This window comes from Gallus gallus, chromosome 3 (assembly GCF_016699485.2).
Source record: "Gallus gallus isolate bGalGal1 chromosome 3, bGalGal1.mat.broiler.GRCg7b, whole genome shotgun sequence".
Lineage (NCBI taxonomy): Eukaryota > Metazoa > Chordata > Aves > Galliformes > Phasianidae > Gallus > Gallus gallus.
The window spans coordinates 39,247,322-39,274,211 of record NC_052534.1 but is presented as its reverse complement, the minus strand read 5'-3'; the positions used below and the strand labels follow the sequence as shown (position 1 = coordinate 39,274,211).

At 37.5% G+C, this 26,890-nt stretch overlaps 1 protein-coding gene across 1 annotated transcript in view; it reads left to right on the top strand.

The window, feature by feature from the left end:
- Positions 1-26,890, top strand: part of DISC1 (disrupted in schizophrenia 1) — a 193,789-nt gene that overhangs the window by 54,019 nt on the left and 112,880 nt on the right. The window contains exons 4-7 of the mRNA XM_003640955.5: positions 3,050-3,197; positions 7,013-7,142; positions 10,817-11,052; positions 25,128-25,182. Coding sequence (XP_003641003.5) covers positions 3,050-3,197; positions 7,013-7,142; positions 10,817-11,052; positions 25,128-25,182 — 569 coding nt within the window. The remainder of the gene's footprint in view (positions 1-3,049; positions 3,198-7,012; positions 7,143-10,816; positions 11,053-25,127; positions 25,183-26,890) is intronic.

The following is a 26,890-nucleotide window of genomic DNA, read 5'->3' as shown; positions in this document are numbered from 1 at the left end:
CCTGGGTACAGAGAACACCAGCCTGCTGCCTTCTCCAGCTACGGAGTTTTATACTGTGAATATAAAACTGTGTTATTAACTCCCCATCTCTCAGTCACAGTAGTACATTTGAATCCTGTCACATGGATCTCTTTAGAATGATTCTGTGTTTTCCTGCCTTGTAAAGATGCCAGTCCAAACATGAGCTAGTTTTCTTTCTTCTCCCTGGGCTGTTTTTTGTGACTTGCTTCTGCACTTGAGTCTTTATATCTTCTGTGAAGTCTGCTATTTTACTGTGATCTGTTACGGATGAATGCTTGGGAGGCTTTACAACAGTAAATGCTGCTACCATGCCCTCTGTGAAGAGGAAAGCATGTGTTCATACTATTAAAGAGAACGGCTACAACTCCCACTCAGGTAATGCAGGAAGCCCAGCAGTGAATGATCTAAGTAAAAGGAGATAGTTCTGCTCATTTTAATGGTCGATAGTCATTGGCCGCCATTTAGTCCTTTTCTGATTATAATAGTGATGTCTTTTGATACCAGTGTTTGAAGTTCCATATGAGATATGGTATGTTTTTCTGGTCAAAATCTGATCTGTTTTTATGGACTTAGGAGCCTCATCTAGGTCCTTGTATCATAGAATGGCTTAGGTTGGAAGGGACCTTCAAGATCATCTGGTTCCAACCCCCCTGCGATAGGCAGGGATACCTCCCACTAGACCAGGTTGCTCAAAGCCCCATCCAGCCTGGCCTTGCATGCTTCCAGGGAGGGGGCATTCACAACCTCTCTGGGCAACCTGTTCCACTGTCTCACCACCCTCACAGTAACGAATGTCTTTCTAGTATCTAGTCTAAGTTTACCCTCCTCCAGTTTAAAGCCATTTCCCCTTATCTTGTTGCTACATGCCCCTATAAAATGTCCCTCCCCAGCATTCCTGTAGGTCCCCTTGAGGTACTAGAAGGCTGCTATAAGGTCCCCCTGGTGCTTTCTCTTCACACTGAAGAACCTCAACTCTCTCAGCCTGTCCCTGTAGGGGAGGTGCTCCAGCCCTCTGATCTCTGTGGCCTTCCTCTGGACCTTCTCCAAAGCTTTATATCCTCCTTGTGTTGAGGGCCTCAGAACTGGGTGCAGTACTCTGAGCGGGGTCTCATGAGAGCAGAGTAGAGGGACAGAATCACCTCCCGTGACCTGCTGGTCATGCTTCTCTTAATGCAGTTCAGGATACGATTGGCCTTCTGACCTGCAAGCACAGATGGTCATCTCATTTTTAGTCTTTGATACTCCCAGCTCCTCCTCAGGGCTGCTGTCAAGGAATTTTCCACCCAATCTGTATCTGCTTGGGATTGCCCTGACCCAGGTGCAGGACTTTGCACTTGGCCTTGTTGAACTTCATGAGGCTGACGGCACATCTCTCAAGCCTGTCCAGTTCCCTCTGGTTAGCATCTCTTCCCTCTAGCATGTCAACTGCACCACTCAGCTCGGTGTCATTTGTGGATATCCTGTGGAGTTGTTGATAAATAAGGGTTTTGGAGGAATCCTAGCATGTAACAATCTTACCTACTTTGTCATCCAAGACCACCTGGTATTTCTTTTGACTGCTAGATACTTATATGCTGTTTACACGTGCAGAGTGGTTCTAAATGTTTCTAAATGTGACAGAGTCTCTAGGGAAAGAAAGCTAACTCAAGGCATTTCCACAAGGCTCAGGGCTTGTTCCACAGTTAGTTGCCCTACTTTCTGATTTGAATAATCTGGTTTAGGTAGTGCATGAGGAGCTATGTCAGAACCCATTGCTCCTTGCAATCCTTTAGGCCATGTTCAGGCAATGCCAGGAATGTGCAGTAGACTGGGTGATGACAATCTCAGCTAGAGCCTTCTGGCAGCGTTTTGCACCTTAATAATAATAATAATAATAGCATGAGTTAAGCTATTCTTGAACAGTCTACTGGCTTAGGGTGAAAATCTGGTCTTGTTAGTATATGTCTTTATTTTTCCCATCACCACCATAGCAGAAGGGACATCAAAACTAATGATGGATTATTGTAAAAATTGATCACTGTACTGAAGTAGCAAATGTAAACAACCCCTCTTCTTAAAACCTCTTTGAGGATGAAGAAAATAATCAGTAAAAAGCATTCACAGATGGGTGTTATTCTGGTAGTAAAATGTATTGAAAATGTTAGAGGGAAAGGAATGCTTATCACCCAAAACTGCAGACAGTAATGTCACAAGGAAAGTACTGAGCTGTAAAGATCTTCCATTTGTGGACCAACTTAAAACTCTCTGATTTGATTAATGTATCATCAAAGGCGTTCTGTCTTGTATCAGCGAGACTTCCTGTCTGTATGTGGTTTTTTTGTCTAGTGTACTTGCACCATAGAAATAGAGGATAAATGTACCAGAAATAACTATCTGTGTTTGGAACCATTTTCCTTTCTTTTCTACACAAAGAAAGGAGACAAAGTAAAGACTAACTTATATAAGAAGTGACTCTAGGTCAGTAGAGGTACAGTAGAGTCAAAGCACTGCCGTTTGTAGTTGATAAGCTAGACATAATTCAGGAGAGTCTAGAATGAGAGAATTGTTAAAAATTTCTATAATTGCATGTGCATTTTCTGCTGAAATGTATTGCTAAGATACAGGCAATTCTGCAGTTCTTGATCTAGTAACAGTGCTGTTTTTCAAAATTCAGACTTCAGTTGTGTAGTTGCCATCTAAGATTGTGTTAAAATAGAGCAGTGAAGAATGAGTTTTCATATAATTCAGTTCAGAGTTGTTATTTTAGGAAAAGAGTGTGGATGATAACTTTGAGCTTTACCAAATTAAAACTCAAAAGTGCTGGGAAGCCTGCAATTTTGTCCTTGTCATAAAAGAAAGTCATTTAGCATCCTGATTTTCTGATATTGACTGTAGTCTTAATAATTCATTCTGGAGCAAAAGAGACTGAAATATTTTATCAAAAGAGAAGAACAGTTTGTAGTGAAGATTTTACTTCTTATTGGTAACCTTTCTTCTTCAAGTAAAACTATCTTTTTCTCACCTTTTTTTTTTGTGATTTATTCTCTAGCTGATAAATTTAGATGGAAATTAGAAGAACTGGAGAAAGAAAAACATTCTTTAAAATTTCAACTTCCTTCAAGACATCCTTCAATTAGCAGTTTTCTGAATAGGTTTATCACCCAAGTTCAAGCAGTATTGTGCTGGGCTGCGGATGGGTAAGTTCATTGACTCCTTATGTAAAATGACACTTCTGTTTTTCATGACGTATGGAACACAGTTTGTGATGAATTTTAATGCAAATTTGTAAGAACCTTCTGGCATAGAAATATGAAGCACGTGTATGAAAACTTGCTGTCTCCCTTTTTGTTCCCTATGTTTCATTCAGAATTGCCTTTTTAAAAGGCTGATTATTGTGAACTGGTGAATCAAACTGAACTTCTCTCAATGATGTTGAGTGAGAATGGGATTGAATTCTGACCCAGCAACAGTGTAAGGCAGTTTGAGTAACGGTTTCTTATAGAGTTAATTCCGATGCTCCTTTTTATCAGGCAATGGAAGGACATTTAAATATAAAGTAAAAACAGGTTATTCTTTGAGATGTGTAGATCTTTGGGAGCTTCCTTTTATGCATTGCTTGTTAGGTGGCAATAATGCACTCTTGCACTGTACAAAGTCACAAAAATAACTTCTCAGCCTTCTCTTGAAGGGAGAACAGCTTCAAAGGCAGGGGGAATATGAGATACCTTGCATGACCCAAGGGAGGTAGTTAGCTTAGGAAGAAAAGGTTGTCTCTATTCCTAGATCTTTCTTCAGCTGTGCTACCGGTTACTGTTGTTAAAAGTAAGAGGATTATTCATTCCTGGGTTTTGGCAGCTATTATCAAATGCTATAGCACAAATAAAAGAAGAAAAGCCTTTTATATTTTGGCAGCTTGTACATATAAAGGCTGCAATGTGTGCTAGTCAATAAATTTTGGTATATATAACTTTTTAATATATGGAAATTAGTTAAAATCTCTACAGATAATAGGATTTATTGAGAAATGATCTATTGAATTTTAAAGGTTGTTTTAGCCAATATTTATAGAATTTAGCAATGAGATGTTTAAAACCAACTCCATTCTCTATTTTCTCCTGCCTTCTGAGCCCCTAAGAAGCTCTTTTACTATTCCTTAAAGATTACTTTAAAGCATTTTGTCATTAAAGTATTTTCCCTGTATGCATTAATTAATAACAACATTTTTGACTTTAGAGGTGGGGTTGTTTTCAATGTCATATAAATCGATTCAGTATAGCATCCCTTAAGTATGTGGTCTGCTAGTTTTTATTTAAAAATGTATTCTGTATATGTGTGCATATATCTGCTCCAAAAGTAATGCCTCCAATTTGTTGACTTGGGTCATCAGAAGCAGATATTGGTGATATGACAGTAGAAGCTAACCTTCCTGCCAGTATTCTGTTACATGTTGCTGCTGTGTGACAGATGGAAGCAGAGGGGCAGTCCGACAAAGTGGAAATGCATGTGAAGCAAAGGAGTAGCATGGAATTCCTCCATATGGAAAAAAAGTTACACTCACTGACACCTTCATCAGTGTTTGCTGAATGTATGGAGACCAACCAGTGAATGCGAGCACAGTGAGGTGGTGGGTGGTGTGTTTCAGCAATGGTGATAGTGGATCACCTCTACCATGTTCTGGACTCCCATGCAAATGTTCATGAGCGTGGCATGCAGGCTTTTTTTCCACTGTTGGCAAAAGTGTATAGCTAATGAAGATGGCTTTGTTTCAAATAGTATTTTGTAGCTGAGAATTTGTTATATCAAGTAGTGTTATAATGCTCTTTATATCAGAAATAGGAAACATTACTTTTGGAGCAACCTATGTGTATTATATATTATGTATACAGTTATGGAAGTTTTCCTGTTCTTCTGATGGCTATATCTGTAACTCTTCTCTTTGCAGAGGTGTGAGAGCAGTGCCATTCTTGAGGGTCAGATGAATATCCTCTTACTCCTCACTTTTATGTCTTGAACGCTTTCCTTTCTTTGAGCTTGAGTTTGACTGTTGTTGCTCACCTTTTATTTTTCTTGCTTGATTCATAGTCTCACACACCACTTTGTCTGCAGTCTGGCTCCTTTGTTGATAGAGCAAGCAAACCCTTTCTCTTCACCAAGGGTTTGTAGCAGTTTAAAATTTTACTGTTCGAACAGTGTTCTTATAAAATACAGCTGGAAATCACTACGGCTTCTTCAAGGAAAGTTTGTTGGCTTCATTCTTTGTTTTTTGTTTTGAATCAGAATAAAGCCATAATACCCAAGGTTTCTTTTTCATCTGGAAAATGAAGCGAATTAGACAGACTAGCCCCAGAAGATCAGAACATTGTAGTTTTATTGTAATCAAGCCAATCTCATCTTTTTGCAAATGAAGGACCTTATAAATTTAAAGTGAATATGGCAAGTTTAATATATGAGACTGACATACACGCCTTGGATTTGTTTTACATGATTAAGTTACGAGATCAGTTTTTTGGTAAATGCACTCAGTGCTTGACACTGGAATATTGTGGGTGCATGGTAGGAGTCAAGATTGGTTAGGAGCAATGCCATGTTCATTTGCTCACAGAGGTTCAGTGAGGTCAGAGAGATCTCGTTTCTGTTTCCTCAAAATCAAACAGGCAGAAGTACAGGCAATTTTTCAGGGATTCCAAGAACAATGTTTGTTGATTGTGGAATGTTTTTTAAGTTTTAATCAGCTGCTCAGAATTTCTATTGCATTCAGTTTTCAGAAAGACATGGATTTTTCTTTTTTTAATACTCTTTAGAGCTGCTAAGTGTCATTCAAGGCCACAGTGATCTGTAATGCAAGACGCATATATGCAGAGATGGCCTAGAACCTCGCACACAAGTGTTTGATTTACTCTGTCATTATAGAAATGCAGGTATACAACCCTTACATCAATTTTAAGTATTAATGCCATTTACATTAGAACTTTTCCTTTTGCTTTTTTCACTATATTCTTCAGCCCATAGGGAAGGGTGTAAAGCATACGTGTATTCTAATGATCCTACAGGAGAGATATGAGTCGCTTGTGCTCCATGTTGTTAGACAGCTGTGCATGGAGATCATAACTGTGTGATTAATCATGCTTGCACCACTTGTGATGCATGTTTTGTATGTGGCATGAATGTATGTTTTGCAAGATTACAGTGTGAAATCATGCTTTAAAACAATCCTTCATCTGAGGCAGAGTATTTATTTTTAAACAAGATGTTGAAATGTACCCTTATCCTTTGTGTAGAAACGCACGTGCTTGTCTCCAGAGATAGACATGCAATTGGTCTTACAAGTGCACATCCCCTTACGCAGAAATGTGTGACAGAATAGGTTTGCCTTGTTTGCAGGTGCATTTTGAGAGGGTGATTATAAACTTGACACTTAATGTAACACACTGATTACCTTCGGGTCCAATCATGCAAAGACTTACAGCTGAGGGTTGTACCAACCACTGTGAGGAATCCCACTGACTGCGATTTTGAAAGAACTCGCTGTGCAAGAGGAAAAAATAAAATCTGGCATTGTGGAGCAAACGCTCCAGATGATCTCTAGTGTGGGTTCCAAAAGCTGACAGAAGCTGCAAAAATGGCTTTGGCAAGTTTCAAAACTTCTGTCTAAAAGAGGTTTTTCTCTGCATTGATAGAAAATTACATGCCTTAGTTTTGTCTCTTTGAAGGCAGTGAAGGATAAATTTCTGAAAAATGAAGTAGCTGGAGGAAGCCTCAAGCTACATAAGTTTTCCTTTTACTTTCTTCAGCGTGTTGTAAAAACAGTGTAAATGTTTGATATAATAAGGAAGATATGCCAAAGAAAATGTCTTGTTCTCTAACTGTGTAGATGTTTCAGATGTGATCGTTCTGGTGATGGAGTGTTATGGCTCTGAAGGTAACACGTAGTATTCTTATCTCTTTAATCTTTGTGAAGTCAATACCCATTGAGAGAACTGATTTTTAGCTTTTGTTTTTCCTCCCTGAAAAGGCATAGAAATGAAGAAACCCAACTTTGGCATGAAAACAGACATAAACTGTTGAGATCCACTTACCAGGAGAGGATACAGGTTTTGGCCATGAAACGAAATGACCTTTCACAAGAAAAGAAATGTTTACAGGTAAAAGGACTGCCAAGTTATCTATAATAACCAGTGCTGTGTGGGGGAAAGGCTTGTAAGCTGTCACATAGAATTAAATAAACTTACTGTAATACTTCGTTCTGTTAGCAATTAGAGCCTTGGCTGTAGTCCAGTTGATAATCTAAGTGATGATTGGAGATGGCAGCCACAGGAGTTGTGTTAATCTCATTAAAGAAAAGCAGAGCTGGAAGGCTCAGTGGCTTGTGTGCATGCTTTAATTTTCCCTGTTATCCTTTTAAGTGTGCTCTCTATGTTCTAATTTGCCATTTTTAAATTTCACTGTTCTTCAGAAGTTTTTATTTGAAGATGGAAAGAATTTTGAGGGAGGTAATCTGTGATCAATTTCTGGTTAGAGTTGATTATCAATATGTAATTTGCCAGCTTTTCGTCATGACAGGTGATCAAAATGTTTCATTACAATGCAGCAGTCTATATGAAGCAGTTGTCATTTACCAACGATAGCTTTACACTGACACATGATGTCACGATGTGGTAATGGTTGGTAATAGGTTGAATGTTTTAAGATAGCTTCTGTCCAATTTTAAATCTGCAAGCTTTTAAGTATGATTTAGTTCTTTTTTTCTGTCTTTAAAAAATCTCAGTTTACTGTCTAGTACAAGTCTGTGGTCCATCTCCTTTTAAACTTTGTTGATCACACTTAGCAGTTGGACATCTTAGCTTTATTTCTGTGCTCTTTCTCTCCCTGAAATCTCATTAATTTTGTTTTCCTCCTTTGTTGAATCCAATAGTACAATGAACTGTGTATACACAAATACATGTGTATGCATATATGTATACATGTTTACTTATACATGTACATATACATGTGTGTATGTATGTGTATACATATAAAGAAGAATGAAATGGAGAAAAACATCTTGGATGACCACTGCAAACTCTTTTGATCACGTCATCATTGTTTAGATTTATTTCCTCAGTCATCAAGAGTGGATGTAGTTTAGGCTTAAGTGTCTAGAAAACTAGTTTTTGTAATCCACATATCCATCCAGCCATGTCAAAATATTGAACCGAAAGATGATGTCCTTAAGACTTGATGTCAGGTATGTTTCTATGGTTGTTTTGGGTGTATTTGTATTTCTAAATGATGATGTGAGGGACAAATTAGCTGTACCCTTTACAGGCATGCTATGGGGGCCTGTCAAAATGATAATGTATTCTAAGTGCTGAAGAAGTCTGACCTGTAATGGTTGGTGACTCCTGGCATTTCTTAAAAATTGATCTATCCCAAAATCACATGTAATCTGATTTATTTATTAAATTTCCTCAGCCCTACTTTCCCTTTCCTTTTACTGTCTCTCGTTTTATTACTTCTGCATGTACCTTCTGGGCTTCTAAAGAGCATGTGACAGTATCTGAAATTCTACTTTGTAATGTTTCTACTGTGACCTATGCTTTTGGTGGACAATGTGAGCTTGTATGTGAAATTAGGACTCTCACAATCAGTAGTGATTAGCTGTCATGTTGGAAATCTCAGTTTAAACTCAAATCCAAAAAGTAAACCTCCAGATTATGTTTAGTGAGCTAAATATCATCTGTTGCTCCATGCTGAGACTTTAAGTCCTTTTTATCCATCCCTGGAGGCTACCCAAGAGCACATTAAAGGCTCCTTGACATTTCTGGAAAAGAAAGAGAGAAAATTCCAGCTTGCTGGCTAAAATTTCCATTCTCTCAAGAATAAATGTGAACTGTTTCTGAGCAGAATAGCTTTTTCTTGTGAATGCTGATTCTGGTATCTGAGTTGCAAAAATGTTTCAGTACTAAAAGTGTATTTTTAAAACCAAATTCTGTTCATCTCCTGTTCTGTTCCCCTGTAGGCTGCATATTGCAGAGATTGCAATTACTATGTTTTCAAAGAATATGAAGGTCTTTGTATTAAGTAGAGCCTATTAAGATTTTGGCAGTATTCCCAATCCAGTAATACAGAGACAGAATTTTCCTTTGTGCACACTAAAAGCCTGATTTGGGACTCAGAGAAACAAAACTGATGCTTTTGGCCTGCTGACCTTTTTGTTCTTGACAACTGCCTGTGGGTTGAAACACGAGCCACTCTGTTTTCTTGTGGCTAAATCTAAAAGAATAAAAAGGAAGAAAACAATTGATAAATGTAGTTCAGAACACTAATACAAGTAGAATTCTTTGAGCCAGTTCAGTCTTTTAATGTGCAAGGGACTATTTCTTCTTGTTTTAAGTGATACTTACGGAGTGTCAGAGAGCTTGTTAGTGCAACAAACCTGAATACATTTGTTTATAAAGTGAATATAAGTGAAGTTCAGCTCACTAAAATTACACTGAAAATGTTAAAAAAAAAAAAAGAAAAAGAAAAAAGAAAAAACCCTGAAAGTCAGTTGTATAGGCATGCTATTTTTTTCTGAATCTCTGCTTTACATATTGTTGAAGATGGAAAATGCTTGTTGAGATGGATACAGAGAATAACATTTTCTCTTCATTCTCAATATTTGGCCCCCAAAGCTTTACTATGCACCGCTGAAACCCTCTTTTGGATGCAGACTTATTACTTCATGAATGAGCTTTTTTTACAACATCAGTCAACATGGTATCTGAGTGACTCAAACCGACTTAATTTTGTCTCTGCAACTGCCTTAGAGTGAAGAGACATTTCTACTACTGTTTTACAGATAAAGAATTAAGTAGTGAATTATCGTAAAAAGCTACATGGTTCTTTTTAAAGTGAATTTTGCAATGCCTACTTACTTACCTGAAAAAGGTCTCTGAAAAAGGTCTTTTTTCTTTGACTGGTCTGAATATGGTAATGGGGAATTTGAGCTTTGATTTCTGTTGAGAGTCTCTGGGTAGCACTTCAGAGACTCTTCTTTTTTGATTGTATGGAAGATGGTGAACATTCAGCCTGTGACTGTGCATGCAGGTAATAGACTAAGTGGCTTGCAGCTTCACAGAGAACATAAGAAAAGCAGGAATAAAATCACATGCTCCAGTATGACATTCAACAACTTAGCAAATAGCTCTTCTTTGATTTATTTTTTTTTTAAGTTCACTTTTCAGATCCTAGGACAAGTGAGCCAAGGGCCATATGTTAAGTAACTTCATTAACTAGACAACTCAGATTCCTTTATGAAGTACTCCTTCCCTCCATGCAAGCTGTCTCTTGGGTTTCCAAGGAAAAATTGGAATATTCTTTTGCAAGAAACATCACTACCATAAAACGTTTAATATTGAATGAGAAGTCTAGAGGAACCATTGCAGGGATATGCTGCAGTAGGATGGACAGGTTGTTGATCACCTGCCAGTCTGAAACAAGATTCTATGACTGTGGTTGGACTGAGATTTTTTTAAAATCTTTTTAAACAATTTTTTTCTTAACTTAGAAAGTACTAGTGATAGGCAGAAGGTGCCTGTCACAGTTGATTTTGTCAGAGGAATCTGAAATATGGTGTTGAGAAGCATGGGGGGGGAGTTTCAGGCTGTAGAATTGCTAGAGTTTCTAAGCACAACAGGTATAAGAAATTTTGCATGTCAACAAAAGGCTATCTCCTCATGTAGTGTTGTATTAAGTTCAACAACCTTAATTTATGCTATTTCTAAGACATTTTCCTAGAAGCATTGCCACTTCTTTCATTTTGTTCATAGTAAACTGAGGTTTCTGTTCTATGCAGAAAGAAATTGAAGACCTCCGAGTGAGACTGTCTGTGTTAGAAGAAAAAGATCAACAGCTACAAAGAGAAATTGAAGAACAAGATAGGCTTATTCAGTCACAGGACTGTGAACTGACTGCTTTACTTGGCTGTGTTTCTTTGAGAGAGCTACAGGAAATAACCAAGGCTGTGGATGACACTTTAACATCCTCCTGTCAAATTCCATTCAGTTTGGATCTTCCAGGGACAATAAAGAGGTATTTAAATATCAATATGTTATCACTGATGTAAAGTCTTGTACCTTCCCAGTGTGATGTAGAGTTCACTGCCAGTTGTTTCCTTAGTAATCATGCCAGCTAATTACCTGGATTTGGACACTTAAGAATTTCTAAGAACAGATATCGATGTTCTAATATACTTCCTTAGGAACGAGGACCTTGTAGTGATTTGAAGATTTTTGTACTTCCATATTTTTTATGGAAAAGAGCCATCTGCAGGAAGCATTTGAATCCATCAATTTTTAATACCTATCATCAATTTAAATTATTTTTTGGTAACTAGAGAAATTTATTTCCTAGCTTGGTAATGCAGTAATTGCAGCATATTTCTCAGTCTGAAAATGTGTACCGGGCACCATCCAAATAAATATTAGAGATGTTTCTTGCTTCAATGAACTTCCAAAAGTAATAAAGACTGCTCTGATGAGTGTTAGGCTCAGACGTTGGAATTGAGGTAGTGGGGGAAGGCACAGGGCTTGAAGGCTTTTGGGACACCTACAATTAAATGCAAAGCATATGGTTCTTTTAGATGAAAAAGTAGCTACTTTTAGTAACTTTTTTTTTTTTGAAATAACCTCATCTTTATTTAAAAAAAGGAATAGAAGTTATTTCAGGACCTAAACGTTATTGACAGTCAATGAAATGTTAGTGATGGAACTTGGAAAGTGTTATTTCTTCTGTGTCATCAGGACAAAATAGAATTCCTATTTATCCTAACTTTCTTTCCTTCCAGGTAAGCAGCAGTTGTGTTGCTTGCATCTATTTTCCCCCTCTTTGCATTTATTGGATTTAGATTATTTGTATTAACATTCATGAGAAGCTGCTGCTCATGTGTGCTAATTTATACGGTTTTTTTCTTAAAATTAGCAGAATGTCTCAGAAGACATATCCCTCTCTTTTGAGGTTTGTTTAAAATTTTAAATTAGGTTATGGGAATCTTGAATTGTTTAGTTTGTTTTAATGGTTGCTTATACTTATGGTTCAAAGATTGAGGAATTAAAGGTTTCAAACAGTCTATCTGAGAATATATACTTTGATTTGGATTTTCTCTTAGTTTTGGGTTTGCCTATGAAACAATATTCAGTTGTTTTTTTTCACTCACACTGCTGATGCAACATTTCAGTTGCACTTACACTTTAGGAAACTCTTTAATGATGTCTTAAATTAGTACTGGTTCAGGAGCAGCTTCCTCTGAGTTCTTCACTCACCAGTGTCATGAATAATCTAACCTAAACCTCCCCCGTCTTAGTTTAAAACCATTTCCCCTTGTTTACATGGGTTGATAGCAATAGAACAATTCTTCCCCCCCCCCCCCCCCCCCTTCAAGTATTGGAAGACCACAGTGAGATCTCCCTGGAGCCTTCTCTTCTCTGAGCTATACAAGCCCAATTCCCTCAACCTTTCCTCATAGGTGAGGTGCTCCAGCCTTCTGGTCATCTTAGTGGTCCTACTCTGGACCTCTTCCATTAACTTTTTTGGACCTGAACTAGTGACAGTGATGCAGATACACACCTGTCTCACGGTCATGGAGAACCTACAGCTCTTGGTTCAGAAGGTGGGAGATTCTGTGTTGAGGTGCTTTGTATTCTAACTGGATCTGAACCTACTGCCTCAGTGTGAGCTTGCTGTCCTTGGCATCATGGTCTACTATATCCCCTTTAAAATGAGCTCAGGTGCTTTATGTGCTCTGCCAGCTGCTCTATTAAAAAAAAATGCACAAACTCTTGGGAGCAAGGATTGAAATCTCCAGTCTTGGTGTTGAACTCAACAGCTTGACTTCATCATATGGCCTCTTCTGTGTTTTTTGGATCTCTTTGCTTAAACCACTTGCTTCTATAGGTACCTGAACTACTTGCAGGGCTGTTCTGTGTGATGGTCACGTGTGTTTCCAGGATGGGTTCTCAGCCACTTTTTGCTTCCAGAGTAAGTTATATATCCAGAAGTGATGAGGAGAGTAATATGCTCCTGCTGTAGTTTCAGCTAATAGTGTGATATCTGTGAAATATTACGCTTAAAGTGATGAGTATCTTCCTTTTAAATCTGTGCAATCCATCATACCTTGGATACAGTGATGGTTATATCTGCATCCAGATATACTGTTTTCTCTTTATGTAAGATGAAAATGGATAATAAGTCAGCTAGCATGTGTACTCTTCCAGTGGGCCCATGAAAGTCCTCTACATTGTCATAAAGTTATAGAATAACTTCCTGCTGAAAGCAGGGCTACAATTTCAAAGTGAGATCGTGTCCCTCAGGGCCCTATCTATCTAGGTTTTGAATATCTCCAAGGATAAAGATCTTGCAGCCTCACTAGGTATCCTATCTTTGACCACTCCTTCACTGTGTACTCTTTTTTTTCCCCCTACTGTATCTAGCCAGAATTTCCCCTGTTGCAGCTTGTATTGACTTATCCTAAATCAGCACATCTTCTGAAAGACAATATGTTAGGTAAGAGGTTGAAAACTAAACAAAACCAGTTCTGCATTTTAGTTCTAAATTCCAGAGTCTTGGGATATTAAATAGAAATGTTAATTGTATTTTATGATCTATTACTAAAGAGAAATCTTAATTTTCTTCTGAAGTTTGGACTACATATGTGAGAAATAAATAGACGTGTACTTAAGAACAGTGCTCATGTAGAAAGTCATTCAATACTGATAGGCTGCTGACTGATGACAAGTTTCTGGGTACAAGCATGAAAGATATTGTGTATTCTAACTGTGTTGCACTAGTCAGTAAAGTACTGCTATAATGTGCTTTTGCATAATTATTTATTGGGTAGAAGAGCTGCTTTCAGCACTGGGATAACACAGGGTTGATGTGAAGCATCTCTTAAGACAATCTCCACTATAATGAATCATATTCAGTGGCTTGCATCTCATCATAAAAATACAAATTATTTTGCTTTTCTTGGTCTAAATGTTATCAACTAGAAAGTTATTAAAGCAAACTTAAGGGAAAGTGAGAGAACATCTTAAATGAAGAATAATTACCCAGATAGAACTGTGCAGAAGGAGTGCAAGTCAATGTAACATTAGCTTGAGCATTGTTTCAAGCTTATTTTTCTTGTCAAGCGTTGTTATTTTCAGGAAGATTAATAATCCTTTGTTTAGCTGTGTTTATCTTTTTTAAGTGGTAGATTTTTTTTTTGAAAACTAAAAGCCTTTGTCAGTAATTTTAATATGCTTGGAGTTTGAAGACTTGAGAAATGTTACATGCTTTACTCCGGGATCTTCCTTGAGGGCTAGTGGAGGCCTAGGTTAAAGCAGGGGCAGTTAATTTTCAGTCAAGCTAGCTTGTGATTTGACAGGGGTTCTTATCCAGGTTGAGACCATAAAATATGGTTATTCTGCTCATCAACACAGGACTAATTACCCTTGATAAAGTAAAGGGCATAATCATTATTATAAAATGAGGAAATTGCAGTATAGAAGCTCCGACTCCTTGCATGGGGTTCTGTGCTAGATACATGTTCAAAAAGTGGTGGGAGCAGCTGGTGTTTTGTGTGCTCTGACATTACTGTGTGTTACTTGAAGACAATGTACTGAAATCAGAGAGAAATATTTCTGAGTGTTAAGTGTGAAGGACTTACTCCTGGAGATTGCAGAAGTTTTTTTTTTTAAAAAAGTCCCATCTTCATATCCTCCACTGAAGAGGGGGAGTTTAAAAAAAAAAAAATGTATTTCTGAAACTGTAACTTGTATCTTCTCCTCATAAGATAAGACAATGTTAATTATTTGACTTACTCTCTTCAGTGCCTATTGTTTCCTTTTTTCTTTGACAATGGGAACTTCTACCTGTGGGGAAGTTTGTTGCACTTCTGTTCATATTTAGATTCATTTAGTATTTTTAGTTTTGATTTTACATGCATCTCCAGGTGTATATGACTGCACAGCATGTCATCCTTGAAATAAATTACACAGTTCCATATGGACTATTGTCTGGGCAATGAATGCTGCTTGAAGGAAGGAAATTCAATTAAATATCTTTGAAAAATTTGAATCCTCCACCCCTCCCATGGAGCAATTTTTAATTAGTAGGAATTTTTTTTCCACAGTGTGTGTGTGGAATCTTCTGAAGATATGAACATTTCCTACTCTGTGTATTAGTTATTATAGGACTGCCTTGGCTGGTGGCACGAGGAACTGAACTTGAAGTTTTATGCAACAAGTTCAGTCTGTTTTAGTGACAACCTGGAGCTTATCTGACCAAGATTAATTCAAAGTGAAATGCAAATGCTCAAGGGGTTGAAAACGTTATTATTTCGAATGTACTCAGACCATTCAGCAACTTCAGTATAGGCTAAAGCCTGGTGAAGCTGAGAAAGGTGTTCTCTGTAGAGAAGATACTTTTCTTGGGAAAAGTGGGGAAGAAAATCTTGTATGTAGTTTCCCTTATTAAGTTAGGAAAAGTAGAAGCGCTGTTGAGGACTATCATTAGGAGAGCTGGCCTTATGCATGCTTTGTTATTCTTCAAAATGTATGTCTACTTGAAATTTCTAGTCAAGTTAGTGGTTAGTAAGTTACGTGAAATTACTGAGGAAGTCTGAATGTAGCCATGTGCATTCACATCAGCCTTTCTGCAAAAAGGATTTTACAGATTTGTATTTAGAAGCAAAACAAATGGCACCCTACAGTTCCAAAAAGCTATGTATTGTTTCCAAGATAATGTTTGTTCTGTCCAGGAAAGTCCTTTTAAAATGTATGATACAGGTTTTCTTTGGTTATTTCTGAGAAAATGCATACATATTAAAAATATCATCTGAGAACAGAGGCATAGTGCAAATACAAAGAGCAAAGGGATGAAATGGATTTAGAACATCTAAAAGTTTCTACTATTTGCAGAGTGTGCTAATATTTCTTAGTGTTTGATGGGCCCATGTGTAGGATAGCAGAGAAGTAAGTTGTACTTGGAATGACTGATACTCTGAGCCTTTATGTCTGGGAGTGCTTTATTCTTTCTGGGATTATTTGAGCTTTTTTGTTGTCTGCACTTCTTGATTTCATAAATATAGCGGTGCTCAGTTATTAGTAGAAAGTGATGTTGGTAGATTGGTTAGATAGAAGCAAACTAATCTCAACTTTTTAAGATAATCTTGAACATTTTGAGATTCCTATGCTGTGTTGTGAATCAGACCATGAAGACAGATGGTTTAGTAGACCTCTAGGCATAATGCATCATTTTGAGCTGCCTTCTGGCCTCATTTGATGCTGGAGAACTTAGTTGGTCCAGGGGCTGGGTACACATGGAGCTGTTTTAAGTAAGTTGCTGTTGCATTCAACTTCTGATGCAACTTGATTTAGTTGTCTGTCTTCAGCTGTCAGGTGGGCTGACAAAGCAGATAATTTCTGTAGTGGCCACTACAGCTAGGGATTAATCACTGTGTAATGGGAGTAAGAAGAGCAAGTCCTCAGTCATCTCAGTAGTTGAATTAATTCAACTTTATGGGTCTGCAGGAATGCAAAAGCAGATTGCATATGAATTACATCACATGGAGAAGCGCTGCACAAAAACCATTCTTCCTGTTTTTTAACTTGTGTCCCATCCATAAGCTTTGGACATGGGAGTCTTCAAGACTTCTGACAGCTTCAGTTCCCCCTGCAGGCCTGCTTGTGTTGGCTTAATTTGTATCACTGACGAATCATTTTTCGTGACATGAAGACAATGCACAGGCCACTCTGAGTATTAGTCTTACTAGCTTGACTTAAGTTGTTTCAAGTCACTCTGATTTCATTTCTTTTCTTTTCATTTCTTTTTAATGATTAGTTAATCCGTGTTCTTCTGTAGCTAAGCTATAGACAGCTTCATAAAAACTTTAGCAGCTTGCAGTTGAGGTGCAGTGCCAGAGAAGGTGCGTCCTGGTACTGTGGGAGGACCTCGCCCTTGGAAATTTCTCAGGCTTTTTGCCCTCAGAGAAACTGAGCCCACAGTGAAATACCCCTGCCACAGTGTTTTAGATAGCTTTTTTTTTTAAAGGAAACTCCAGATTTCATGTCAAATGTCAGACCTTAGCCTGAGCTGTGATGTTACAATTGCATCATTTCTAACCATGTTCCACAGTTGGGTATGTGTTTTGAGGAAGTGATTGTCGCAACTTCCTCAGAAGTTTTTTGCAAGCTTTTGTGAGAGGTTAAGGTGCCTCATAGCATGAGACGGTCTTTTTCTCTTACCTTTGTGATCTAACTGGACTTTCAAATTTCTATTTCTAGATAGGTAGGAGCTTTCATCACTTTGTCTACCTAGGGTCGATTTAATTCCCTTGTTCTCTGCTGAAGTTTGAAATGCAGAACACTTGGGCATGTGGCTTTCTTTCTTCTTCCTCATTTGTGGGAGCAACACTGGAAAAAACTTGATACTGTGACATGCCAGATAACGTCTGTGCTTCAGCACATGAAATGAATTTGTTTCCTGCAGAAAGTCATCAGACAGAAGTTCACGAAGTTAGAAGCTGTGGCAGGGGACTTTTTCACGGAGTTGCCTGTGTGCTGATGTCAGTTCTGAGCCCAGTCCCCTGTTCCATGTCTCTGCAGTTCAGTGACTTGGATCCACCGGTGCAGGTGGGAACCAGTATTGTAGAGAGGAGATGGGCTTCTGCAAAGTCTGCTTGTGCACAGCAGACACTGATCATCCTTGGGAAGAGCAGGAGGAGCTGGAAACACAGTAGGAAAAGGAAAAAGTCATCCAACGCTAAGAAAAGAGCAATGCTAGAAACCTGAAATAATTTGCAATCTTGGAGGCAGATCTTTAACCTTCCAAAGCAGCAGAAAGATGAGTACCATTCACTTGAGTACCCATGTGTGCAGTGTAATGAGGAATCTGTTTTCCCCTGCTGAGCATCTGGTTTCCCCTGATTGCCTTAACAGCATCCAGTGGGATGCAGCAGCCCGTAAAGCCCAGGCCACGTATGCGCTGATTCCTCTGGGTGCATGTGCGTTTTAAAGACATTTATTTCTCTTTAGGGAAAAATGACCAGCTGTCTCTCTCAGTATAGGATACTGAATTCATTTGTATGTAATAAATGGTCAACAACAGTCCATGGATAGACCATTTTAGCCAGTGAAGTCCAGAGGATGTTATTCCTAAGGGAATATTTGCAGCTGCGCTTGTCATGCTCTAGTTTGTGCTGTTCTCTGACATGCTGCAGAATGATGTAGTAGAAAAACAAGGATTTATTAACTCAACAGAAAATTTAAGGAGAATGTTGATGAGAATGCTGCTGCTGAGAATCATTTGATGCCTTTGTTTTCCATCTGATGCTCCTGTTTTGAGTAGCAGTTGGAGCAACAACTGCCACAACCACGCTGTGGCAGCAGCTGACAGTAATGGGAAATACAGCAGTGTTCAAATGGCTGGTTGGAACAGACGGCCAGCTTAGCTCTCAGAATGGTGTTTTATAAGGCCAGAAGGCTTCTCAATTCATGACAATAAAAATTCAGCTTGGAATCTTAATTAAAGATGCCAGCATCTTTAACAAACAAACAAACAAAAAAACACCTAGCTGTTTTTAGAGTACACCTTGCATGAATATGACCAGGATGTAGTTTTTTCAGAGTAGATGAAGTCAAGCGCAGTCATCCTATGGTTCAACAGGAAATCTTACTGGTGAGCTGAGGTTGTACCAGCATAACAGAAAAGTATACTTCTGGTACTGCCTCTTGATAAATGCTGAGGTGAGAAGCATATGTATTGAAGCCATCGCATAAGACAACAGCAAAAAAGTACTGCTTTGCAGAATGATAGCTGGAAGGACAGCTGGCGCAAAATCAGCTCCCTGATGTTTCAGAGATAGGTAGATAATTCTGGATTCTTATTCACGTACCTTAGAGAACTCTGTGTATTGAAATATGCAGAAGGTCCAATGCTCCTGTACCTTGAAGTACATCTCTTGATAATTTTTGTCTCAAATCAGATTAATTTTGAGATTGGAAGCTTTCCAAGGTGACACTTGACATTTTATTTCTTTTTCAGGTAGCTAGTCTTTTTAACTGCCACAAATTTCACTTTCACTATGAATTAAACACAATTCTTCTCTCCTTCTGCTTAGTGTCAAAGTCTACCCCTCGGGATCACTGACAGATTTAGACAGAGAAATTGGATTTTTACCTATTCAGTTTGACAGAAATTCTGCTTTTTTTTTTGTCAGTGTTTAACTAGTTCTGTTGTCTTATAAATATTTTCCATGGTCTGCATATCTAAGAAAAAAGATGAGAGTTACTTTGAAAGACTCAACATTTTATGTATCAAGTATGATTTTTCTTCCCAACTTGGAGATGTGCTACTGTGAAAACCCCATTGTTTAAGTCCCATGAATCAGTGCAAGAAGTTGAAAAGGAACTTATGTGCTTGACTGAAATATGTTTTCTTCCTAAGATAATATCTAGATACATAAGCCAAATCATTGTGAGATCACATGGAATGAAGATAAAATTGCCATCCATTGTCTTACATGATTAGGTTCCATGCATATGCATGTACATATGCACATATGTCTATGTGGAATAGACAAATATATAAAGTATATATTTCACCTTGGTATACTTCAAGTGATCCAGTTCTGAAAGTTCTTAATTTGGCAGAAGTATAGGACTGACAATGCCCCTGCAGGTCTTGTCCTGGTGAAAATATTCCCATGGTTTCTGTAACTGTGAATTTGTTGAATTTACTCAACAAAAATTTTGATTTTACTGAAGAAAACTTCAGGTATGTATGTTTTCTTAGTTTTTCTTATTCTTCAGTCCTAGTGGTCGATATCTAACTTAAAGCTGCCTTGTGCTAAGTACAGTTTTGCTCAAAAGCTTTTTTTTTATTTTGCCTTCTCTTCAAAGCCTCCTGAAAGATGTTCATTAAAGGAACTGGAGAAGTACAAGAAAGTTATTGATTTTTTAATTTTTTTTAATATGGTGGATTTCTTCCATGAAGGCCTGCTGACATCCCTAGACTTAAAATGTCTAGTGTATTTTTGCTCTGATATAGGCTGATGTTTATACCAAATGTTCCATGAGTAATACTTCAGATTTTATAAAGGATCAGACAAAGGCTTTTTGGAAGGTCAGCTTCTGTTTACTGCTAAAAGCAAGATTACAAGCACAAGACTTGGAATGTGTATTTTTATCTTCTAAGAAAGCATAACTTTTTGTTACTCCAGAATTTGAGGAGGAGTCCTCTTAGGAACTTCACATCAAAAAAGTCATTCTTTCTGCAGATTTTATTGGGTTATTGATTGATTATCAGGCAAAGGCCAAATTGAAACATACTGCAAGTTGTTTAATAATCAATAAATATAGGAGGAAGGGAATGCGTACTCATAAGAAGTGAAGTTCAGCCCATTGTGCTTTCTCATACACATAACTTGAATATGAGTAATTTTATATTGTTCTGACTGTACTTAGATTTATAGAAATGAAAGTGTGCTTTTTGTTGAAGGACTATAATGTGGTATGGAGATAGGGAATGAAATATCAGGACTTAGAAAAATCTTTCAGGTAACAGCAATGTAAGGAAGAACACTTGCTGTAAAGAGTACCCTTTGTCTTTCAGTTTCTGCAGGCTTACCTCAAAGATGGTCCCTCACTTTCTGTATAAAAGTAAAAATCTCCAGTATAAAAATAAAAAAATCTCCAGTATAGAATTTATTTATTATACTTATTACACGCAGGGTACAAGTTCTTTTGTGCACTTATGCTGACTACATTTTTTTTTGTCAATGTATATGTATTTTGTCATTAATACTGGAACTCCATCTGTTTAAGCTGTATATTTATCTATCTCAAACATGGAGATCAGCGTGACTTTGCCCATTTTCATTCTTTGAATATTTTCTTAGGAAGCCAAATATAACATAAATACACAATAGCCTCATATGTGAAGGGAAGTATACTAGCAGAGTGGAAGGAAAGAAATTCAGAAACATACCTTCCTTTAGTAGAAAGCCATTCTTCCCAGTATTGTACTACTCAGCCTTTCTCTGAACAAAGCTACTTCCACACTATCTGCAGTTCCTGCATATAAATCACAGGTTCTTAGAATATTCTTTAAAAAGATTTTAAACTGTTACATAATGAAATTTAACATCCTTTGTGGTCGTATCGGAAGTCTCTGATTGAATGACCAGGCCTCTTGATTTCCAGTCTTCCTTCTCTGTTAGTCTGGGCTGAGTGGTTGTTGCTATTTTTTTTTCTTGTCTACCTGCCATTCCTGATTATGAACATTATCTCAGCAGTTTCCAGCTGTGTTACTACAATTCAACACACCCAATGCCTATATTCCTTTATGGTCACTAAAGTGAGATCCTCACAAGGTGCTAGCTTGTTTGAAGTATTTGGACCATACAATTTTTCCCTCAACTACAATTGCATGCTACGTCAGCCTCAGATCTTGAATATACAGCATTCCTGCATCCTTGTGCAACTCTTCTTCTTAGGTCTGTGTTTTACTAATGTATTACTGCCTTCATCATCCAAAAAGTGTAATACCTTAGCTCCTGATTTCCTAGTCTGATGTGTATACAGTGAGACCCCATGATGTAGCAAGTCTACACTGTTTTTCTTATCTCTTTATTAGGGATCCTAATGTGTGTGAATCCATTGCAAACAATGTAAATAGTTCATATGGCTATTGTATATGACACATAGGGAGAATGGCAGGTGATATATAGATTGCCATCAGTTCTGTGACTGTTAAAAACCTTTCTTCTCTTGCATTTAGTCAGTTAAATTTCTATTAATTGAATTCCTATCTTATTCTACTCCTTCCATCAGTCAGGTCAAGAACTTTGCATTCTCTGTGATGGAGTTAGCTTATATTGGATTTGAGAAGTAACTTCTAAATGGCTCTTATAATAGATTGCAGAGACTGTGAGAACAAGCAGTCAAATTCTTGATTATCTGTTCTACCAGAGAAGAATAGCAATGAATCAAAACTATGGCCTTTTTCTCAGGCGAGAATTAAGTGTTATTCCAAGGAGCTCTTTTTAATGCTGTTTTCCCCAATAGTCATAAGTAAAGCAACTTCTTAGCAGACAGCAGACCCCTTTTAAACTGAAATATGATGCTCCAGGGTGCTGGTAAAAGAAAATACTCTTTCTGGTTCAAGTCACGTGTAACAGATCATGGCTGTTAAAACCCTTTGTTGGTGGAATGAATTGGTATTGACCGCTTGGTTTCTGCTGCGGGTCAGCTGGAGCATTAGCCTGTCAGTTAATTGGAAAGCTTGTGAGGGGCTTCTCTGTGATGGTGTTTGGTGGTAGAAGAGGAAAGCCTTGGGAATAAGATTAGTGATAAACTATTCTTGCTGGTAGAAGAAAGCACTGTTTTGCTGTAAAACTCTGGCTGGTTCATGCCCAGTTCTGATTATTGTTTGTGAATATTATGATGAGTTAATCTCTAAAGGGATAAGGAGTTCCTACAGTAGCACACTGAAGGCTAACAAATAAATTCAAAACAGGATAATACTGTGAAATTCATAGTGTAAATAATAAATACAGTTGTGAGAGTCTGCATGAATGCTGTAACTGCAATAAAAACAATATTTAGATTAGCGTTTATGATCAATATGTATCGCTATCTTGAGTCAAAACTATGATTGACACTTATTTACTGATGTTGCTCAGATTAATGTAAAATTTCCTCAAAATTCTGCTTTCACTGAAATTGCAGCATGTAATTATGTATTTATTTTTCAGTGACTTCATAGATGATCATAAAAAGAAATCAGAGGATAAAGGTGTCTTTTCCCACTCAAGTGCTAGACCTGAGAGTCCATGTGGGTTTGCAAATCCTCAGTAAGGGTTCTAAAACTAGGTCATAGTTTGTAATGCTGTTTTGGACATATATTTTAAAAGTAAATTAAAATTGATCTTGTTTCCTGTTAGCTATGTGAGTTCTAGAGAGGACTGAGACATCATATAAACCTGGGGGGGTTCTTTGTGAGGAAAGTAAACAGCTGAGAAGAAATACACACTGAAGAGGTTTGTTAAATAAAGGTGCTGTTTTGTGTTGTTGTTCTTCTGGCTATAACTGCACTTTACATTTTTATTATGCCTTGGATCTTTGGAGCTGAGTTTTATAAGTCAGGTTGAGAACAACTGGGTCAGTCACCCATTACTCATTCAATTACACACTGCAGCGCTGCTGCTCCCAGTTGACATCCGTACACAAGGCATGGCTCTTTTCTTTCCATAACCTGTCCAGCTTCAAAACTACTTGTATAGATGCTGAAAGTCCCTGGAAACTCCACAGACTAAGAAGAGAAGTGGTGAAAGAGATCATTCCCCCCGGCGTGCCCAGAGGCAGGCAGGAAGCTGCTAATGGCATAATTTTGCATGTAATGTTTCCTATTTTGCCCCTATGTTGCTGTAGAAGAGGTTGTTTAGTGAGAAATTTGAGAATGCTGTTTGGGAAATGTTAAACCACTTTTGTGGAGGTAGCCAGTATATTTCTGTTAGTTGCTTTACACAGGCAATAGATCACGTTGTCATAAGCTGTTTCTGAGGGGACTGCTTCATGTGGAGCTGGAGGGATCCTGACATGCTGTGGTGTTAATGAGGTGCTTGGCCTTGCTGTTCTGTGGGCTGACAAGGTGTGGCTTTGAGAAGGAGGGTGTTAGGGAAAGCAATACAAATAGCTTAATCATTAACTCAATTAGATGATAATTGCACAGCTGGATTCTGCCTCAGAGTCCATCTTGCTTCCTATGTGAAGCAGGGTAGGATGTTTCAGCCAGGCTCAGTAGCTGAATACATGTCCAACTTCACGTATGCTGGAGTTTGGGCTGACGTGAATGCTGGCTTTTAAAGCTGAGACCAGTAAATTCTGTGCTTGGGAAATAGGAATCAATAAGTTCTAGAAAGAAAAATTAAAACACATGCAGATAGGTAGTAGGGCTCGTGTGTCTCAAAGTGAGCACTCATTGTTAATGCCTGTTCTGATTAACAGTGCCTTTGTGTTTCTCTCACCTATTAAATGAATACAAAGGTGCCTTATCTTGCAAGGGTATTGCTGGAATAAATCCAGTCATTTTTTTCTGAAATGTTTGGGTACTTCGGTGATGAGCACTAAAGAAAAGCTCAGAGATGCATGGAAGGTTCTTCATTCAGGAAGAATATTGCTTTTAGGTTGTAAAGAAGGACAAATTTTATAATACAGTTAAAAGGAAGAATTCAAATATTGCTGAAGGGAGCAGTGTACGCTGAATTGTGTTGTCTTATAGAAAAGAAAATAGTGTCTGACAACGTAACTGAATGCTGTATAAAAATGTACACCTGCAAAATAGGAGAGGGAATTATTGTAGTAGCAAAAATTGTGTCTGTGCTCACATCTAATGTTTTATTAGGCCTAATATTTGAACTTTGTTAAAAATGTAACTTGTGCCCTTGGTGCTTGAAAATAAATTCGCAATGTTATGTTATGTTCAACAAAATCCAAGTGTTAAACTTTGTATATGGAAGAAAACCTTGAGTTTGGCTTCACTCGTGTGGATTATATCTCAATCTGAATTTTGAATCAATTTGATGCAAGTATTTTGCAGATTGTTATTAAACTATGGAAGATGAGTAGTGATACTTCATATAAAATCAGCATGAGAACAAATGACTGCATTTGAATTTTTACTGGAAAACTGACTTCTAAGAGGATAGTTGACTGCAAACTGTATTAGGATTGCCTTTTTATTAGGTGTTTGCTTGGAAGCTGAGCAAGGCACCAGTTCTGAACCAGTTCTCACGTAGAAGAGTTTCATAATGTAGAACAGTGGTCATAGTTGTGTTTTAGATAGTGAAATGTTTTTATTGTATAACTCATTAATGGAGACCTGTAAGTTGCTCTGTAAATTATTTTGCAAATAAAGGGGAATAATGGATAGAAGTTGAGTAGAAAAAACATTGGTTAGTCACTGAAAATGTTGAAAAAAAATTTATGGATTTTATTTGCTTTTGGCTCCTTTTACTATTGTGAGTCACCTTAAAGCCTATGTAGTTCATTCCATATAAAAATGTGTCTTGTGTAGCAGACCATGATGAACAGAGAAGGTCAACTTTATTTTATTTTAATCCCTTCTAGCCTTCAGGAAAAAGAGCAGTCACTCAGCATGTCCATTAAAGAAACTACTGCCAAAGTAAGTACCTATCAGCTATCAGTTTTTCTTCAGAATATTTAGAGAATCAGCTAATACCTTGCATTATAATTGTCTATATTTTGTGAAGCTTGTTTTGTTGTTTCCTCTGAACAGGTTTTACTTTTAAATATTTTTAAACATACACCCTAGAAAAAGATAATTACATTTGGACAGGCCACAGATTATGCTTAAGGAAGCAGATGGAGTCATCTATTGTTTCTTGCCTTATGTTTACCAGTGATCAGTCTTGTTGCTGGCCTCAATTTAGGAACAGACTCCTTAGTGCTTCATGGAAAGAAAGTGAGCTCTCCTTACAGGTGAATGGTTTCACGCTTTTGCTTCTTACTTCCTAACTGTCAGGTTTGGCTGGTGTGAAGAAAGAATAGAATCAAAGTTCCTCTTTCCCTGGTATTTCACTAATAATAAATGAGCAATCTTCTTAAAACTGCAAAGAAATGTAATGTTATTTGTCATATGTTGGTTTTTAATTGGAGGTGTTTCAACTTTCCTTTTAGTTTTTGTTTTTCTTGTAGTCTTCTTTCCATGAAACACGCTACTGTATTGTCCTCGTTATTGCAAAAATGTCTCATTGAGCATCAGAGCATCCTTGCTCTGAGTGCTCTAGGAAGGTATATTTATTTCGGCTAATTCTTATCAAAAAGTGTGGAGCAGAAAGGGGAAAACATTTGTTTTGCAATCATTAATTTTTCTGAAATACATTTTTTCTCTCATGTTAGTTTGCTAATCTGTCAAAAATTAATGAAATATTTATCCTTTCTACTCTATTCTTCATAATCATTTTCCCAGCACTTTTACCATGCGCTGTTAAAAAGACTGACTGACTACATCTGAATACTTCTCCTTCCTCTTCTCCTGCTTTGATTTTTTTTTTTCCTCTATTCCATGCATATGCACAACTCTTGGGAAATATTAATACAGATCATTATAATATGATACTCCTCTCTGTATTTTTTCTTTTTTTAAATCACTCCAAATAAAGTGTCAAGAAGAAAATCATAATTGACCTAAAGGTCACCCACTGAAATCAATGAGAGATTTGATAGTTCAGAGTGATGTCATGCTATTGGCAAATTAAAACACATGTTACACATTAGTCTTTTCTCCTGGAAACGTGTGACTACACATTTTGAAGGTTTTTTTTAAAGTATACTTCCTAAAGAAGTTTTGAGTAAGAACTGAAACACTGGGTAGCAAATGAAAAGTGAGTATGGTAGAATTCCACAATCTATTTTGTTTCTTTAAATATTCAGTAGGTAAAATATTACTTTAATTTCGTTCCATTCTTGTGTGACAGCTTCTATTTATTAAAAACAGTAAATAGGAAGCAGGTAATCAGACTCCTCCAAATCATTTATTAATTTCATTTGTTCAAATAATCTCATATTTTCTTCTCAACCTGAACAGAGCTGGTCTTTTTAAACCTTCTCATTTTATGGTGAAAATGCTACTCTGAGAAAGGCTTCTTCCTTCCCCTTGTACCACAAGTGTTTATGTGGCCTTTTCTGCCTCATCTGTGCTGTTTTCAGCTGGGGTTGCTGAAGCTAAGTCTGGCAGTGAAGACAACAATCCCCTTTATATACATTCTTCCTTCAGAAATTAATATCTACTTTTGCAAATGTCAAGATTGTGCTGTATGAGGATATCCAGGTGGACTCTTCTGTCTTTTCAGTCGGCATAAAGACAATTT